The 18,397-nt window shown below is 50.4% G+C and overlaps 1 protein-coding gene across 2 annotated transcripts in view; it reads right to left on the reverse strand.

Annotated features, from left to right (window-relative positions):
* Positions 1 to 2,253: 2,253 nt before the first annotated feature.
* The window catches only part of WDTC1 (WD and tetratricopeptide repeats 1), a 45,655-nt gene continuing 29,511 nt past the window's right edge, over positions 2,254 to 18,397 (reverse strand). Inside the window, exons 5-15 of one of the 2 annotated variants that reach the window (XM_006862243.1) lie at positions 16,592 to 16,779; positions 14,648 to 14,830; positions 13,802 to 13,896; positions 13,330 to 13,445; positions 11,662 to 11,737; positions 11,000 to 11,093; positions 9,651 to 9,824; positions 6,331 to 6,566; positions 4,732 to 4,906; positions 3,703 to 3,895; positions 2,254 to 2,451 (exon numbers count right to left, since the gene is read on the reverse strand). In XM_006862243.1, coding sequence (XP_006862305.1) covers positions 2,254 to 2,451; positions 3,703 to 3,895; positions 4,732 to 4,906; positions 6,331 to 6,566; positions 9,651 to 9,824; positions 11,000 to 11,093; positions 11,662 to 11,737; positions 13,330 to 13,445; positions 13,802 to 13,896; positions 14,648 to 14,830; positions 16,592 to 16,779 — 1,728 coding nt within the window. Of the gene's footprint in view, positions 2,452 to 3,702; positions 3,896 to 4,731; positions 4,907 to 6,330; positions 6,567 to 9,650; positions 9,825 to 10,999; positions 11,097 to 11,661; positions 11,738 to 13,329; positions 13,446 to 13,801; positions 13,897 to 14,647; positions 14,831 to 16,591; positions 16,780 to 18,397 lie in introns of both variants that reach the window. The other variant, XM_006862242.1, reaches the window with a different exon arrangement.

Below are 18,397 nucleotides of genomic sequence, written 5' to 3' on the forward strand. Positions count from 1 at the left end.
TGTAGGTTATGAAATCAATTTAGTGGGTCACAACTATTCCCCCCCCTAAGAAAAAGATTGATAAAGATCAGTTAATAAAATGTAGTAAGGGTTAAGTATCATTGTGTAGAACTTTTGCTCAGTACCTTGGTTCACAAAGTAAAATGTCTGTTTCTTGCTTGGGTTCTGGTTAAAAAAAAAAAAAAGAAAAAGGAAAAGCCACTGAGACTCCAACCCTCTTATTTACAGAGTGAAAGCAGATAACTGCAAATCACAGCCCCCAGTGCTGGGACCACTGCTCACAGTGATGCTACAGGCCGGCCTCCTTCACCCCCACAGAGGGGAGGGGAGCAGTAAGTCAAAGTCACAGAGCTACAGGGCTGAGGGAGCAGCTTCAACCTGATCAAGGTCAGGTACCCACACTAGGTTCCCAAGATCCTCTGTTCCCCACAAATGCCACCAGCCACACCTAGAACAAAATGGTTTTAATCAATTGCGTCACCCTCACTCTCCTGGGAGCAGAGCAACAAAAAGGCTGGGCTCCTGCCCCCAGAGGACAGTAAGGCTTCTGTGTCTCTCCACACTGCAGGGCCCAGGCGGGTGGGAAGGAGGGAGGGTCGGAGGGAGGGAATGGCAGGTGGTTCACACACAGGAAAGCTAAGTGGCTCCAGGCTGGTCCCTGGGCCCCTGGACCCAGCCTGACGACTCCCACTCTCTCCTCCCTGGCTAGAGAAAGGTCATGGAGGAGAGACAGGGGAGCAAGTCCCAGCAGCAGGAGCAGCAGCAGCAGCTGTTTCCTTCACCAATAAATATACTTCATTACCAAGCGAGAAGAGAGAGGGCTGGGAAGAGGGACTGGGGTGGGGAGGAAGGGGGAGAAGCTGCCACCTGTGTTGCTGGGATTAAAGCAATAAAGAGATGGTGCCAGACCCCCCACCACTACCCTCACCCCTACCCCATCTTCTTAAAACTGTGAAAAAGCTTTTAACATGGCCCTCCTGTCTCCAGGGCTGCTCAGAAGCCTGACTGAGAGGAGGCACCTGGCACAGACAGGGGCTGGGGGGGTGGTGGGGGTGGTGGTGGGGGGGCTGGGCGGAAAGAAGAGAGGCTGCTTATCCCCAGAGGCTGCAGCTGGAGGGCTGGAACCTAGTAAGCACTGAGGGGAGGGGGAGGGGAGGAAGGATGAATGGACAACCATGAGCAGCTCCAGAGCTGAGAGCCAAGGGGCCGAGGGAAGGGGAGGCTCGGTGAGTGGTGGGGTGACCGCTGCATCCAGTGTAAAGCTTGGGCTGCCGAGGAGGGAGGGGTGGAGTTGGGGACTTTCCCATCTGCGTGGCTCAGGAGACCTACCCCCCTCCCCCCAGAGCAGCAGGGGACAGAGGAAAGCCATCACTTCTTTGGTCTTTGTGGCGGCTCAGCCTCGGGATGGGAGGAGGGCAGGAAGGGCAGGGCAGGGCCCTTAGCAGGAGTAGGCCTGGCTGGGAGCTCTGGCAGAAAGGTCACAGTGAGGCCGAGGAGCGCCCAGAGAGTGGCCGTAGTGTGGACGGGCTGGTATGGGTGGTGGGGTATGGTGCAGTGCCCCACCTCTGCCAGGGCCCTTGGGAAAGGCTGAGCCTCCAGAGGTGGCCAGTGAGAGCAGGTGCAGGGTCCAGAGTCAGTGTGGCATGGGCCAAAGGGCAAGGTGGCTCTGCTGCAACCAGGGCAGGTGGCCTGGCCTGCCCTTCTGCTTCCACCCACACTGCTGGCTCTGGAGGGAAGGTGGGGCCCTGGTCCTTTTTCAGAACCTTCCCTGAAGACCACAGGGGAGCAAACTTCACTGGCCAGGCTGGGAGGAAGAATGTCAACAGGTCAAGGCTAGCCCTTTCCGCACTGGGAATTCCAAGGGGAGGGAGGGCAGGGCAATTCCTGAAGATCGCTGCAGCCCCTGTCCCCAGCTGAGGCAGGGGGTTTGAGACAAGTCAGAGCCCTCCAGGGACATGGGTGCAGGTGGTGAGGGTCACAGGTGGGGCTTTCCCTCCTGCTCTTCTGGGCTGGGGACAGTCAAGGGGCAATCAGCCCAAGAGTTGGAAAGCCAGCAAGTTCTAGTAACCCCCACCCCCAATGCCAAACTAACAAACAAAACTGGGGAAATGAAAAAAACAAAAAACAAAACAACCCACAAAAAACCAGGTGTGGGGTGGGATGGGAAGACAAACCAAAACAGAACCCCCTGACCTCCTGCCCAGGGCGGAGGGTCCAGCCAGTAGTAGGGGCCGGGGCCAGGGCTGGGAGGGTCTAGCTGGGCCGGCACTGCACCTGGCCCTCAGAGCTGTCCTCATCATCGGAGGCCCCAGCCCCCCCACTGCTCAGGCCTGTGATCCGGTAGCCCATGTTGAGCAGCATCACTTCCAGCGGGTCGGCATTCATGCGCCGCTGGTTAGCCTGAGAAGCGCCCTCCATGTCCTCCACAACTCGGCCTGTGAGGTCTTCACTCTGTGGGGGTGAAGGAAAGAGAAGGCATGTGGGGAGACACCAGGGTTTCTGAGAACACCCTGGGAAATGTGTACAGAGGAGGCATGGAGACTGAGCTATACATATGGCAGGGATGTCAGTGCATGTGGGGGAGGGGAACACCCATGCTGGGAGATCCATGGGGGACACCCACAGTACCACCCTGGACTGCAGTCATTATACATGAGGGAAAGCACACACAGGGCACACATGCTGGGCTATAAGGAGTCAGGTCACTTCTATTCTGTTGCCACTCTCAAATCCTCCAGGGAGGGGCCTGTAGAGTCCTCTCTTCAGAAGTCACAGTAAGTTACCTCTGGGATCATTAGCCCACCATTTGACTTCTGCTTTGCCAGCTGAGAAGCGGGAGGGGGTGAGACACAGGGGTGAGACTGGGGAGGCCTTGGCAGTTTTGTTTGCCTAGCCACACAGGGAGTGGAAGGAACCCCACTGTCCTGAGTCCCTGTGGATCAGACAGTTCACAGGCATCACTTGTGTAGTCTTTGCAGTATGGGTGGGGAACCTTCTATCTGCCAAAATTTATAACATCATTCACAGGCAATACAAAATTATCAACTTAAAAATTAGCCTGCTATATTTGGTCAAACATTTCATCAACTCACTCCTAACGTGATGGCTGGAACTGCCATTGCCTTGGCAGGGTCAGACCAAACGATTTCGAGGGCTTTATATGGCCGAAGAGCCAACCGTTCCCCATCCCTGCTTTACAGCAACCTTTTGAGGTGGTGCTATCATTTCCATTCCCAAAGTGCAGATGATAAACCTGGATCAGGAATGGTTAAATCCTGCAGGCAGTGAGTGAAGGGGCCCACCAGACTCCTAAAGCCTGCATACTGCCCACGTGACTGAGGGGCTGGCCTCTGCACAGCTTCTGGGGACACACACACAGCATGTGGGAGACGGACCCTTCTCTTGAGGCAGAGTTGGAGCTACTCTCTTCCTTTCTCTCCTTCCTGTATCCTTTGTCCTAGGTTATGGTTTCCTGCATTAAGTCCCATCTTTATGGCTAGTTCAGTCATATGCTACCAGAGGGCAGCAGCACTGTTGTTCCACTGCATTTGCAGTGGACAGAAGAGCTACTCCTCCCTGCAACTTCCAGCCTCTGCCTGACTGGTTTCCTTTTCCAGCTCTCACAGGTCCAGGTGGAGGCCTTGTATAGGGTTCTCTACCATCCTCCCTATCTGGCTCTGGCCGCCTCACCTGAACCCTCACCTCTGGTCGGGGATTCCAGAGCCGTACGACAGGGTCAATACCGCTGGTGGCCAGGAAGCAGTAGCTGGGGTGTGGCTGCAGGCAGTTAACGATGGACTCATCTCCCTGAAGCACGCGGACTAGGTTGGTGGTCTCCTTTTCCCAGATGAAGAAGGAGCCATCATCAGAGCCACTGATGATGTACTGAGCATTGCTGGCAGGGGGGCAAAGGGCAGGGAGGTCAGGTGAAGTACTGCCCTACAGACTCAAGGACAGGCTACATGGCTTAGGGCAGGGAGGAGCAGGGAAGTCTGCGCCTCCCAGGCTCCCATACTCAGCGGTCTTCACTTGACTCAGAACCCCCAGGCACTGAACCCCACCCCCTTTGCACTACAGAGTCAGGAGTCCCTTCAAGACGCTGTCCCCCACAATACACCATAATGTTCGGAGCAGATCTTCCACCTCATATGTCTTGGGAACACCCTTATCTAAGCCTTCCCTGGCAAGTCCTAGCCTTCCTAGGTCCAGACCTCCACATTCTACAGTATGCCTGTCCATCATGCACTGTGATGTTTAGAAGAGCCCTTGAAGCAGAGATTCTTGATTGCTCTTTATGTGTCTCATGTACCCAAGGAAAGTGCAAACATCTACAAAATAGGGTTGGGGGTGATAGTACCTGGGCATAGTACTGAGCACACAATAGGTGTGCCAAGGTTCCCCATCTCTAAGGGCTCATGCCTTAAATCCCAGCAGAGGGAGGAGGTTCCAAGCCTTCAGATAAAAACCCAAGCTCTGGCCCATGCAGACAGAGGAGGAGGCCAGAGTGAAGGGATATGCCAGGCACTGTGCTGGATGCCTGACTTGCATTTTATCTCATTAGTTTTCATTATGGCCCCACAAGTGGGTCTGGCTAATTGCATTTTACAGAAGACACTGAGGCTAACAGAGGTGAGGCCATTTGCCCAAGGGCACAGAGGCAGAGCTGGGCTCTGTGACTTTTATAAAAGCATTACACTCCCATGCCACCAGCCCCAAGCTCCTGCTGCAGACCTGCCGAAGAAATTGGCCTCCTTGATATCCGTGGTGGTATTGCAGTGGCCACAGTAGCGGAACTGATAGTCGTAGCTTCGTTCCCGCAGCACCACCTCATCCTCTGAGATGGAGTCCTTGCGGCTTGTGCTGCGAAGGCGGACTGGGCCGCCCCCCCCAGCTCCCTTCTTCTCTTCTGGGGGCAGAGATCAAAGAAAGGTGAAACTCTTGTTCTTCTTACACAAACCCCACCCAATCTTTTTCCCAACCCAAGTACTGGCAATACAGGGCTACCTGTCTCCACCTCTACCCTGGAAAACTAGGGTGGGGAAGACTCATCTTTGCATCTGACCCTTGAGGATGTTTAAGAAGAGACCTTTGATACTAGGGCAAGGGCTTTGCCCAGGTCTCTTAGTAAAGGTCCTTGAGCCCCAAGGACCTGTGGAGGTGAGAGGTATAGGAGGGAAGGGTGAGGGACTGGCGCACAGAGCCTTGAAAGGGTGTTTTTACTTATGACAGTAAAGTCCAAGCCCTTGCTTTCTGGAAGACAAGTTGTTATGAATTCCAACTGAGGCTCTGATCGGTTCAGTGACTTGGGTAAGAATCTTACTACCTTTCTCAGTTCCTTAAAACAGTGGCTGTTGTCTCCTGCTTCAGGGCCTGTGTACATGCTGGTCCCTTTGCTGGGAACTCTACCTCACACCGCCGCACACTGTAACCACTTAACTCTTCTTCCTCATCTTTAGAGTTTCTTTCCCAGGACCCCCTGACTTCCACCAGCCCCTCCCCCATTCACAGTCTCAGGCCCCCAGCACTCTCCACACTGTCTCCTCTACTTGTGGGCCCTTTACTAGGCTGTAACTTCCATGGACACAGACTTCTTGGCTGACTTGTACCCAGCTGTATTCTCAGGTCCCCAACACAGTGCCTGACACATGGCAAGCGCTTGAGAACTATTCATTATATAAAACAACCTGTCACAAGGGGAGAGGTGAGGATCAAGTCTACTACAGACCACACTACAACTCCCCAGCTCTCTCTGCAACCAGATAGAGGGACTTGGGCAAGGGGTGGTGGTGGGGGGGGGCTTCCTGTGCTCTTTGTGCAGTTAAGTCAGTGAGTTCAGAGAGGCTGTGCTTTTCCCAAGGTCACACAGTTACCACAAGGTAGACCTGAGGCTCCACAGCCCACTTCCACTGCCCTGAATCTCGTTCCTGCTGCACTTGCGTAGACTGGAACAAGCTTAACAATCAGCTGCTGGCCCTTACTCGGATGGCCAAGTGGAGGGGCCTGTCTATGAGCAGCTGTGAATATCCAACTGGAACCCATGTGATCGGTCTGTGCTCAGTTTACTCCTATCCTGAGTACGAGGCACTTTACTAGGTTTTAAAAATATGTTACTGCCAATCCTCAATAGAAACTCTGAACATGAGGTGCTACCATTTTTCTTTTCAGATGAGGAAAGTGAGTCTTGACAGTTGAGTGGCTGTCCAAAGGTCACATGGTTTCTGAATCAGCATTTGAACCCAGGCTTCTCCATTTTCAGAACCATGTTCTTTCCAGAATGTCATGCAGCACCCCAAATAGAGGGACAGCAGCCCCTCCTCACTGTCCACTCACCACCATCACTTTTGGAGAAGAGGGCAGCGGTGATGTCACGGCCCAGTGCATCACAAGCACTGCTGTGGGCCTGCTCCGGGAACTTCCCTTTGAAGTCATCCAGGCACTCCAGTGCCTCAGCCACGTACTTGAGCTCAAAGAGGCAGCGGGCCAGGCGGAAGTGCGCCTTCAGATGGCATGGGTTTAGGGAGATGGCCTTGAGGCAGTCCCTCAGAGCATCATAGTGGTCACCATCCCTGGGGAGGCAGAAAGTGTGGCTTGGTGGTAGAGCCACAAGGCAAGCACGGGGTCCCCACTCAGTCTCCTGTCTTGCCTGTGATCACCCCAGTCCATCTCTGACAGGTCTCAGGGTAAGAGAACTTGGGGATGGAGAGAATCCTGGCCCTGGTGTCCCTTTCCAGGATCTAGAGAATGTTGAGGCAGGCCAGGGCACTAGAGGGCTTGGGGGCTGGCAAAAACCGGTGTCAGGATGCCCTCTGCTGGGTACAAGGTGTAACTGTGTACCCACTCACCCCGGGAACCCGCAGCTCTGCAGCAGAAGGCCTGGCATTTTGCCCATCTCTGACTCCCCGAGCCCGCCTTCGCTCTTCCATCTACCTCCTCAAATCCTTCACCCCCGGCTGGCCTTCAAAGCCATGTCCAAGGCAGGGGGCCCTCAAGGACAGTTCTGTGGTCTGGGAAAGCCAGAAGTGCCAGGCTGGGGACTCAGGGTTTGACCAGCAGGCAGCAAGCCCTCTGCCAGACCCCCGTCTGTCCTGGCTGACTGATCCACAGCAGCTGTGGCCTCTACCTCCTGGGGCTAGAGGATAGGGCCTGACGTCTGGCAGAGTCAGCTCTCTGGAAGTTGATGGCAAGAGGGGGTGTGAACGCCAGGAGTTCCAAATCCTTCCCACTCTTCCAACCACCGGAAACATATGGATAAGGGAAGTGGGCTTGTTGTTTTCTTGGTGGGGGGGTGGGGAGGTGGAGGGAAGAAATGGGGAGAAGGTTAAAGGAGAAGCCCCTCCTTCTCCACTCTGGCAGAATACAGGACACACACTCCCCCAGCAGCCCCAGTCCTGTCCCTGCCTCATCTGGAGAGCCAGGCAGCTCACAGAAGCCACTTCTCATTTAGAAGCTGATGTTTCTGTTTGTTTGTTTTTTCCTGTTGATCTAGGGGTGGGTCTAAGACCCAATGGTGTCAAGTAACATTCCCCAATGATCCTTCCACTGAGGGCACAGGTCACAAGTCTCCTGCATAGGACCAAGACAAGACTGACACGAGAATGCTCCTGCTGACTCCCCTCTCCTACGCATCAGCCATTGAAGCAGCCACACTGAGACACTGAGACCAGGAACAGGCAGCTTGGCCAGTGTGGGACAGGTGGGCAGAGAGCCTTTGATGGTGTGGCCTGAGTCAGAATGAGTGGCTGTGATGAAGAAGCAGAAGTTGCTCGAAAACCCAATTACTGTCTACAAGGTGTCCCTTGGAGCTCCTGGGGACAGGGAGATGACCAGAGACCAGCTCCTGCTGCATCCAAGAGCAGTCCTAGGGAGACTGGCCTGGGACAGAATGTCACATTCTCGGGGTCACTGGCAGGCATGTGGGGATGGAGAGAAAGCAGGCTGGCCCCAGGGCTCACCTATGCTAGACTCACTGTCAGATCAATCTCCCTGGAAGGACAGTCCTTATCACAGTCCTCTCCTGCTCACAACTCTCCAGTAGCTAGCTGCCCATCATTCCCTGACTAGAGGCCAACTGCCACCGCTCTGCATTCCAAGCCCTTCCCAGGCCGGCCCCAGACTACCTTACACACTCATCTCCTGCCAGTGCCTTCCTGAACCCTCTGCTCCAGCCAAATGGATTTGTTGTTCTGCAAACAAGCTCTTCAATCAGTTCCCCACCCCCATGCCTTTGTTCATACTATTTCAGATCCCTGGAATGTCCTTCCCCCACAGTCCTCTCCCTCCATCTCCTTGTCTAAACCTGCCCAAACTTAAAGCCCATTCAGACACCACATCTTCCTGGTGATTCACTGATCCTCAGTTAAAGCGACCTAACTTTTTCTTGATGCCCACAGCACTCTACCTGAACAACTCACAAGATATACTGCTTTCTGCCTCTTTTAGGCTGAGCTGTGCGTGTGTCTTTATCCCCTGGCCAGAGGCTGGGCATTCTGGAGCATAGAGAAACCCAGAGTGACAGAACTTGGTGTCCCAGCACATAGCAGGAATTCAAAGAACATGTTGAGGGATGGACTGGGAAATCATTAGCCTCTTAGGGAGGATGCAGGAGTGAAGCATAGCTCGAAGGCTGGATGAGAATCACTGCATTCCATCCAATTGTTGGGACAGAGAGGCAAAACACTAAGATGGCCCCAAAGCAGTCATCTCCTGGGTTTGGCTGCACTGGAGCTCTTGGCAAACTTCTGATGCCTGGGCTAAGGCTTGTGGTGGTAGCATCTTCCCAAACCCCCACCCACTATCCCTGCTGACTTGGGTGGGTTTCTTAAGCTTCCTTCTTTGGCCTGCCTGGTTATAGCCAGACGATGGCACACCAGCTGTCCTGTCTGTCTGGGCAGAGCTAACGGATGCCAGACGGAGCAGAAATGGCTGTGGGCCCAGCTCTATCCATCTCTAGTCCTGGCCCTGCCTGGAGGATGGGGGTCTGCCTGCCTGCCTGCTTGCCTGCTGGTGCTGCAGGCAGAAGGACTGGGGCCCTAATATCCTTTCAAAGATGAGGGGTTCTTCAGGATATGAACCAACTCCTCTAACCCCAGCCACCACGTAGTAGCATGACCCACAGCCAGCTTCAGATCTCTGGGATCTGTGTGCGTGTGCATGCATGCACTTGGACCAAAGGGTGTAAGAGCACAAGAAAGCAGGCCCCAGGGATAAGGAGCTGCAGAATCATTTCAGATAGATACCAACTGAATTCACCAAACTCATTCCCATCTAATGAGATTCCATGCTCTTTCAATTCAAGGGCCAATTCAAGTCCAAATTCTCCTACAGCTGGGATTACCCATCACTCTCTCAACTCCAACTTCCCTAGTGGCCCAAGGACTATGTTGGAGTTATCTGTGAACACATCTCTGTTCAATTTAACTGTAATAAGCTTCCTTGGCACTTGAGACTTCCTGATTAATGGGTCAGGCACCTGTCCACCTCAGCTTGGAGGCAGGAAGGAAAGGCGTTGGCGGGCCTACGAAACCGAAACCCTAAGAGGCAGCAGGGTGTCACTGCTACCCTCCATGGAGGCCTCAGCAACTTTGGCCCACTGCCTTTTGATCCAGTTACTTCATCCCTTTTCCCAGGCCTGCTCTACAGTGTCTACTCACCACTTGCGCTTCATGTAAGCAGCAGCTCGGTTCCCGTAGAGCATGGCATTGTGAGGAGCCTTCTGCACAGCCTTGCTGTAAAGCTGAATTGCTTGGGTCCACTGCTGGCAGGCAAAAGCCTCATTAGCTTGCTGTTTCACATGTTCCAGGTATGGGGGGAGCTCTACCTGGGGGCTGTGGAGGAAGCAGAGCCAAGACAAGGTGTCCAAGAAAGGATAGGGTAGCCTGAGGAAGTCTGTAGCCTATGCCTGAGGGCCACCCAGGTTTTCTTGACTCCTGCGATCTGTACTGCTCTCTAGAAGAGGGGACCACTGTTGTTCCTATCCGAGGTTAGTGTGATATTGTTGTTGTTGTTGTTGTGAAGTGCCACTGAGTTGCACTTAGCAACCCTGTACAGGATTTCCAAGGAGCAACTGGTGAGTTTGAACTGCCCATTTTGTGGTTTGCAGTCCAGTGCTGATCCTACAGCACCATCCTTGGAGGTTAGTATAACTGTTGTTGTTGTTGTTAAGTGTCATTGAGTTGATTCTGACTCATAGTGACCCTGTATAGGGTTTCCAAGGAGTGGCTGGTGAGTTTGAACTGCCGACCTTGTGGTTTAAACCAACCTTGCGGTCCAGTGCTTTTTCCCACAGCGCCACACCATAGGTAATAATAATTCCAGACACTCTTGCCTACAGGACCAGAATGAAAAGCAGAAGGGCAGAAATTAAGCTGTCTTAGACATGCTTAAGGCAATTCTTAATCAAGCTCCTGGCAAGAGAGTAGCTGATACCACCTGTCCCAGCCACCTCTCTCCAAGCTGAGGGGAACTTTGGCTCACCCAAGTCCCGCCTATGGATCTCTCCATAGTGAATTCTGTTTCTCTCAAGGGCTAAACAATTCGAGCCTCTCTCACTCATTCCTATATATAAAACCCAGCACAAGGGTTTTACTTTGTTAAGTTGTTCTAAATGCTTCCAACTCATAGCTACACTGTATAAAGTTCTGAGGGTTTTTAAATCTTTGCAGGAACAGAAAGTTTCCTCTTTTTCTTGCAGAGAGACTGGTGGGCTTGAGGTTGGCAGTCCAGTGGTTATCCTATGGAGCCACTGGGCTCTCAAACGTTTTGCTTATGAGATGGAAAATAGTCTAATGGGGTGGGGGCATCTGTTCCAGCTCCTGGCACAAGCGATCAGAGCTTCAGTCTGAGGATGAGGCCCTAGCAGGCAGAAGCAGCACTGGGTACACTAATCACTCTCCAGATACCTCTCTACCCTAGTCCCCGTCCTCTGGAAAGACCAGAAGGGCTTACAGGACATGCCCCTCCCTCCAGTCCACAGAGTAAAACTGGGGCCAGCTGGCCTCACCTCATGTGTCCTCTACTCTCTGGAAGCCGGAAGCCATTGCTGTGAAGGTGTAGGCCGTTGGACACCCCGTTGGTAGACATCTTACCATTCTGGACTTCTGGTAGGGGGTGGTGGGGAGAAAGGAACAGTGATAGCTCGGGAGGGGTCCACAGTCCCCCTTGACAGCCCTCCTGCATCATTGTGTTGACTCCATTTTGGGGCTATTCTCCATGGTAAGAGCCATTCCCAGAAAGCAAGTTCTGACAGACAGGCAGGCAACAGCACAAAGCCTGTGTGCCCTCTGCTGGTTAGCAAGGGACACAGCTTCAGCCTGGCATTACCCTTGGGGGGTGGGTGGGGGGTGAGAGGGTGCTCTAGGAAGAAGTCAGGGAGGAGAAGGGGAAAAGGGCAAGAGTAGGCCAGGGAAAGAACTTGTCTTTTCAGAAGGAAATGGTGAGGGTGGGTTGTGATGCAAACTCCTCTGACAGAGCTCATCAGTTTGTTATTATCTTCCTTCTCACAGAACAGATGGTGCTGTTTCAGAGACTCTACCCTTTTTGGGAGATCATCTCCACAGTCTAGGCTAAGAGACAGGCTTCTCAGCAGAGGTAGCACACACCCATGTTCCCAACCCCATGTCAGCAGAGATACCCTACTGGAGAAGGGCTAGGCCCTGAACTTACCCCCTGAGGAGTGGCATTTTCTAGGCAAGAGGAAGGTGTACGGCCGCTGCTTATATGTCAAGTCAAACAAATAGACCTAGAGTTGAGGGGCCAGGAAAAGAGATGAAGACTGTGCAGTAATATTGTGGCTGGACCATTAGCAAGGTCTTTGGAGGCTCTTAAGAACCAGAGTCTAGGAACACAGTGAATATGAGCATGGAAAGAGGACTTCTGGACAATCAAGCCAGGGCAGGAGGGTATCTTGGGAGCAAGCCTCGGGCAGGAAAACCTTTCCAGCTCCTGGACCTCAGGGTAGACTATCTGATCTGTTACAATCCTTACTGGAAATATTGTCAGTAACTAGAATCACATATTCAAGTTGGAAGGGTTTTCAGAGGTCATAAAACCAAATGCCTCATTTTACAGATGGGAAAACTGAAGCCTGAGAGAGGGAGCGACTTGATTAAAGTGACGCTCCTAGTCACTCCTCTTAGTAAATGAGTATTATCTACTATGAGTTAACATGTGTTACTCACTTTACTGTGTTCCAGAACTCTCCTAAGTACTTTATATGACTTACTTCATCCCAGAACCCACTCCCGTGAAGAGGTACTATTATTTTCACCCCTTTTATAGATGAAGAGTTCACATAATTTATCCAGGGTGGTAGAAGCAGCATGTGGCACAGACAGGACCCAAACTTGGGTCTAATACCAGACCCTGGCTCCTAACCACGCTGCTAGCCTGCCTCTCCTCTGGTCCTTATTCTGCTTCAGGCCAAGGGACAGCTCAGTTCCACGAAGCTGGAGCCCTATTGTGCACTTGGGCACTCACCTAGTCTCCACTCCATTTCTTTCATATATAATTATACCTTGCTTTGTAATGTCACCAACGGTTACATTTGCCATGTTCTGTCTGCCAGCCTGGGGGTGGGACATAGTTCGTATCTGTCTCCCTTATTTAGTCTCAGAATAAGTCCTCAGTATAAGTGTTAGTAGAATGAATGACTAAATATCCTGATCAAGTACACCAGAGCTTTAACAAGCTCCCATTCTCAAAGAGCACTTCCCAGAGTTTTAAGCACAGCCTGGCTGCATGCGTCGAGTCCCAGGGATTTCCCCCTAGCTTCTCTTTCAGCAATGGGAATGGACAGACATAAGGGCTGGGACTCTCATGTCTATAGGCATGCATAGCCACTTTCCTATTATCTAATCGATGTCTTCTGACTTGAGATATCTGTACCTGCATATCTACTTCTGTCATGGGGGAAAACAAGTTTCAAGTGTGCTTTGTTCTTAATTATTCATACCCAATCCTATCAAGTGCTACCATTTAATAAGCACCCAATAGAAGCCAGGGACTGGGAGCTGGGCATGTCATAGACATCTTTCTCTAAATATCTATCACCCTGCACAGTTGTGATACTACTTTAGAGATGAGGAAACTAAGGCTCAGAAAAATGAACAGACTTGCTTAAAGTCACACAGTGCAGAGTGAGTAAACAGCACACCAGTATTTTTTTTTTAAAAAAGACAAAACTAGGCCAGGGTACCTCTCTGGGGATCCCAATAATGCCAAGTCACCCTTACATTTCACAGTCATGAGCACTCACAAGGAGGCTGCTGCTTCTCTTTAGGCATACAGCTCTGGCTGCTGGATATGGGGTAGTAGTGAGGCAGCCAGACCTACCTGTTCCCCTCCCATGTTGACCAGCAGCTCTGTGCCATTGGGGCTGAAGGTCACGTAGGTGGCGACCAGCACTCTCAGACGATTATTGTAGTCAGGCAGCTTCACTGGAAGGTGACCTGCAGGGAGCGACCCAACCACCCTCATGTGAGAATCCCAGTCCTCACCAAAGGGGCAGGGTCCTGTATGAAGTTAATTTATTGACGGTGTGATTCCTTTATAGGTTTTATCTCATTTAGTCATTACCACTTTTTACAGAAAAGAAACTAAAGGTTAGCAAAGTTAAGTCATTTGCCAAAGATCACACACAGCTGGACAGCATCAGAGCGAGGATTAAAACCTAGCTCTGTCTGATTGTGGAATGCTTTCTCTTGACCAGCCAGCTATGCTGCCTTCCTGCACTGCCCCAGAAAGAGGCAAGCATGCGTTGAAAGTCTGGGGCTAGAGCTGGAGCTGGAGCTGGGCTGAACCCTACCTGCTACGTAATACTGGACTGCACCATCTGGAAGGGGTTTCTGCCGGTCACAGAAGGTGTGCACACCTGCCGAAGGGCTCTGCTTCATGCTCTTTCTGGTAGGAAGGCAAATCATATAGATTACAATCTCTAGTACTACCTCTTACTAAACAAGGCCATACTTCCTAAAGGAAACCCTAAGTTTGCATCCCTGAGAGAGATATAGGAGGCACCTTCCTTACCTAAGCAACTCCAAAGGTCCACCAACCAGATAGCTGGGGACATATACACTACACTGCTTTACAGAGTAGGTCCTGGAACCTGTCTTGGTCCTTAGGACCATCCTCTTATCCCCATTTTACAGATGAGGAAGCTATGGCTCAATGCTTCCTCCAAGTCATGCAGTTATGTTGAGAGCAGCTGCCATCCCCAGACCCACAAATGAAAGAAAATCAGGTCAGACATTTCTGCATCTGTCCCAAGAGTCCATTAAAAGCCCCGGCTGGCGATGCTGATCAGTTCTGGGGCTTCTGAGTACATTCTATTTTAATTAAAAAAAAAAAAGGAGTAGAATAAAATGACATGTATGAAAAATGACATGTACAAGCTCTCAGAGCACTCCGAGCAAAAGGGCTAACGGAATTTCACACACTGTGATTTCTTTTAGGTGATGGGGTACAGGTAATTTCTTTTAGACTTGTCATATGTTCCAAATCAAGCATGGGTTAATTTTTTTTCTAGTCACAACATTGAAAAAAAAAAATTCTCAAAAAGGAGAGGGTACAGGGGCTGCAGCAGGTCCCCTGAGTCACTGTCCTGGCCCCAACCTCAGTCCAGTCTCCAGGGGGGAGGCTGTGCCATTCATACCTGTGGTTATGGATCATGCGAATGTCGTAGAGCCGCACAAAGGGCCCACTTGCCCCCACTGCCAGGCAGTTGTTGTCCTGGGGGTTGACGGTGAGGCATTTGGCCTCCACCAGCTGGCCACAGTACTCTGTCAGGTCGATCAGTACCTCCGAGTGCTTGCTGTTCTCCCGAAGGTCATACTGGCTGTGAGGCAAGGCAGAGTTAAGGGAAGCAGGCTTCATGTGGAGGGTAGGGAGAAGCCAAGGCCTTGTCACGCTAGGGGATTGGGACCTGTCCATAAGCCCTGAGAATGTGAAAAATCACTCCCATTTCCTGAGTGCCAGGAACTGTGGTAGGCTTTTAATACATTCTGCTTTGCTCTAAAATAATCCCTTATGGCAGACACTACTTTTTTTTTACAGATGTCTGCATTGCTACTAGCACTATTACTACTATTGACTACTAACACAGTACACATTTGCTTTGGGGCCATTACTCTCCCTGTTTTGCATGCATCACCTAATGCAATGTCATACTATTCCTAGGTATCATGAGTAACCGGCCCAGGATGACACAGATAGTAAGGGCAGAACTGGACGGATCCCTAAGACAGCATTTTTAACCACTCTACTCTGCTGCTTCCTAATCTAGTTTAAGCAACAAAGCAAGTATGGCGGTGACAGCAAACAGTTCCTGGAGATGATCTCAGAGCTACCTAGAAACACCAAGCACCTATGGAAGCTCAAGCAAACCCACTTTCTGACAAGACAAAGTCCCATCCAGGTGGTAAAGGTAATGGGGCAGAAAGCCTGCCCCAAAGCAGCAGACTGAAACCCAGGGCTTCTGTGCTGCCAATATTCAGGGCCGTTCAGAAAGGAGGGAGGGCTGCCCCATGCAAAGGTGTGACTATACAGTGCATATTTTGGAAAGGTGATAGTCCATTTTACCATTTCCAGCTGGCATTCCCCCTCTTAGGGATATACCCACTGATCCACTGCTCAAGAGAACTGTATCAAGTGCCTCAATATATCAGGGACTATGTAGGGCTCTAGGGACACAACCCAAGAACTAGACAGCCATGGAGCTATCTAAGAGCGTTTTCTAGTCAGTGAAGGATACAGATGAAAAAGAGAGCAAGCAATAAAATAACTCTAGATGGTGATTAGAGTTACAGAGGACACAATTAGTGTGTTGAGACAAAGAATAATGTTGAATTTATTTTAATTATGGTGGTAAGAGAAGGTGCTTCTGAAGAGCTAACTCCTAATCCTAACCTCTATGCCTGTGGGATAGAGTTCTGGTGTGGTGCTCTGGATTAATGCGCTGGACTGCAAGGTCGGTTTGAACAGCAAAGTCAGCAGTTCAAGCTCACCAGCTGATCCTTGGAAACCCTATACAGGGTCGCTATGAGTCTGACTGACTGGAAGGAACTTAACAACAACAATGCCTGTGGTTATCATCTCATTTGGGAATTGGTTATCTTTGTTATATTAATGGGCAGGATTAGTGGAGGGTGCATCTTGATATATAAAAGAGATTAAACAAGTGAGCATAAAAGAGATTATTAAACAAGTAAGCAAGAGGAGATCTTCAAGATACTAGAAGCAGAAGTTGAAGAGACAAGGAACCTTCCTCCCGAGTGGACAGAGAGAGAAACCCTTCCCCTTGAGCCGGCACCCAGAATTTGATCTTCTAGTTCCTAAACTGTGAGAAAAGACATTTTTGTTTGCTAAAGTCACCCATTTGTGGTACTGCTACTATAGCAGCTCTAGAGAACTAAGAAAAGAGGGTAAGAGGGGGAAGGTGAGGGTAAACACATGTTTCCAGCTGAGTTTGTATGGGCTGACAAATGAGAATGGAATCTGCTGACAGGAAGGTGCTCAATCTGTGGAAGGGAAGTAGTATGGGCTGGTGGGATGGAGGGAGCTGGGGTGGCACAGGCCCCACATGGTGCTTGGCCCTTACCGGATAAGCCCATCCTCAGCAGCACTCCAGAATGTGTTAGGCCACATTGGCGCCGTGGCGATGCGCTTCACCCGGTTTGTGTGGTCTCCAAACATGTGGATCGTCTCCTTTACTGTCAGGTCATGGACATGTACCTTGGAGTCAGCTGCCCCAGTGATCAAGATGCGGTCCCCCGCATGAGGCAGAAACTGCTCAGGAGAGATGAGAGAAAGGATTGGGCGTGGGCGTGGGGGCTGTAAGGTAGGGCTGGTGGCCAGGTCCAGACACTAACCTGGATATCAGGACCCTCTTTCCCTCTCTACATTAGACAATGTGGCAATCCACCAAAAATCCTCTTGACTTTAGCAGGAGCTTATAGGCCCAAAGGTTACAATCAGGACACATATAGTGGTTATGAATTGGGCTGCTAACCTCAAGGTCGGCAGTTCGAAACTACCAGCTGTTCCATAGGAGAAAGATGAGACTTTCTGCTCCCGTAAAAATTTGCAGCCTCGGAAACCCTGTGCAGGGTTACTATGAGTTGGGACCAACTCCATGATGCTTAACAACAACAACAAATCTTTACTTTACCAGAGTGGTCCTGACCTATGCCAAATTGGACTACCTGAGGAAACCTTTTTCTTTGATTCTTCCCAAAGTCATTGTTGTTGTTAAGTTCCATTGAGTCGGTTCCGACCCATAGTGACCTGTATAGGGTTTCCAAGGAGTGGCATGTGAGCTTGAACTACTGACCTTGGAGTTCAAACTGATTTGGCAGTCCAGTGCATTAACCCACAACACCACTCCAGGACTCCATTTAGTATTTACCATGTGTTAGATACCTGGTGTCCTGGTGTGGCATTGCAGGATAAAGCACTGGACTGCAAGGTCAGTGGTTCAAACTCACCAGCTGCTTCTTGGAAATCCTAAGTCACTACGAGTAGGAACTGACTTGATGGCACTTAACAAGAAGATACCTAGTGTGGCACTGAAGGATCAGCACTGAACTGCTAACCAAAAAGTTGGCAGTTCAAACCCACCAGCTGCTCCTTGGAAACCCTGAGTTGCTATGAGTCAGAAGTGACTTGATGGTACTTAATAACAACAGCAGATACTAGGGGTGAGTACTTTATTTTATTACTACTTAGAGCAGTTACCAGAGACTGTTGAGTCAATCCAACTCATGGTGACCACCATGGTGTCAGAGTACCAGTGTGCTCCATAGGGTTTTCAATAGCTGATTTTAAAAAGTAAATCTCTAGGACTTTCTTCTAAGGCATCTATTGGTGAACTCAAACCTTCAAGTGTTTGGTTAGTAGTTGAGCGCATTAACAATTTGTACCTCCTAGGAACTTCTGATACTTAAAACAACGCCATTAAAATTTGAGGATCAGCATTAACATTCTGCAAGTCTTTTGTATCCCCATATGCCATATTACCTCACATGACTATTTAATCTGGAGAGTAAGTAATATGTTGGTATTAAAAAGAACTTTTAGTATTTTACGGTAATGAGTTTTTATAAATGGTTAAAATGTTTCTGCAAAACAATCTGGTAGTAGATTACATAGATAAGATAACTACTTACATCTTTTGACCTAAAACTTTTACTTCTGAGACTCATGCCATAAGGAAATAATCCAAAAATACAAAAGGGACCAGTTAGAAATGCTCATAGTACTCTTTATACTAACAAACACTTGTTGTTGTTGTTAAGTGCCATTGAGTCGATTCTGACCCATAGCAACCCTGTATAAGTTTCCAAGGAGCAGCTGGTAAGCTTGACCCGCCGACCTTATAGTTCTAAACGGCTTTGCAGTCTGGTGC

Source organism: Chrysochloris asiatica, unplaced genomic scaffold (genome assembly GCF_000296735.1).
Source record: "Chrysochloris asiatica unplaced genomic scaffold, ChrAsi1.0 scaffold00047, whole genome shotgun sequence".
In the NCBI taxonomy this organism is placed as follows: Eukaryota; Metazoa; Chordata; class Mammalia; order Afrosoricida; family Chrysochloridae; genus Chrysochloris; species Chrysochloris asiatica.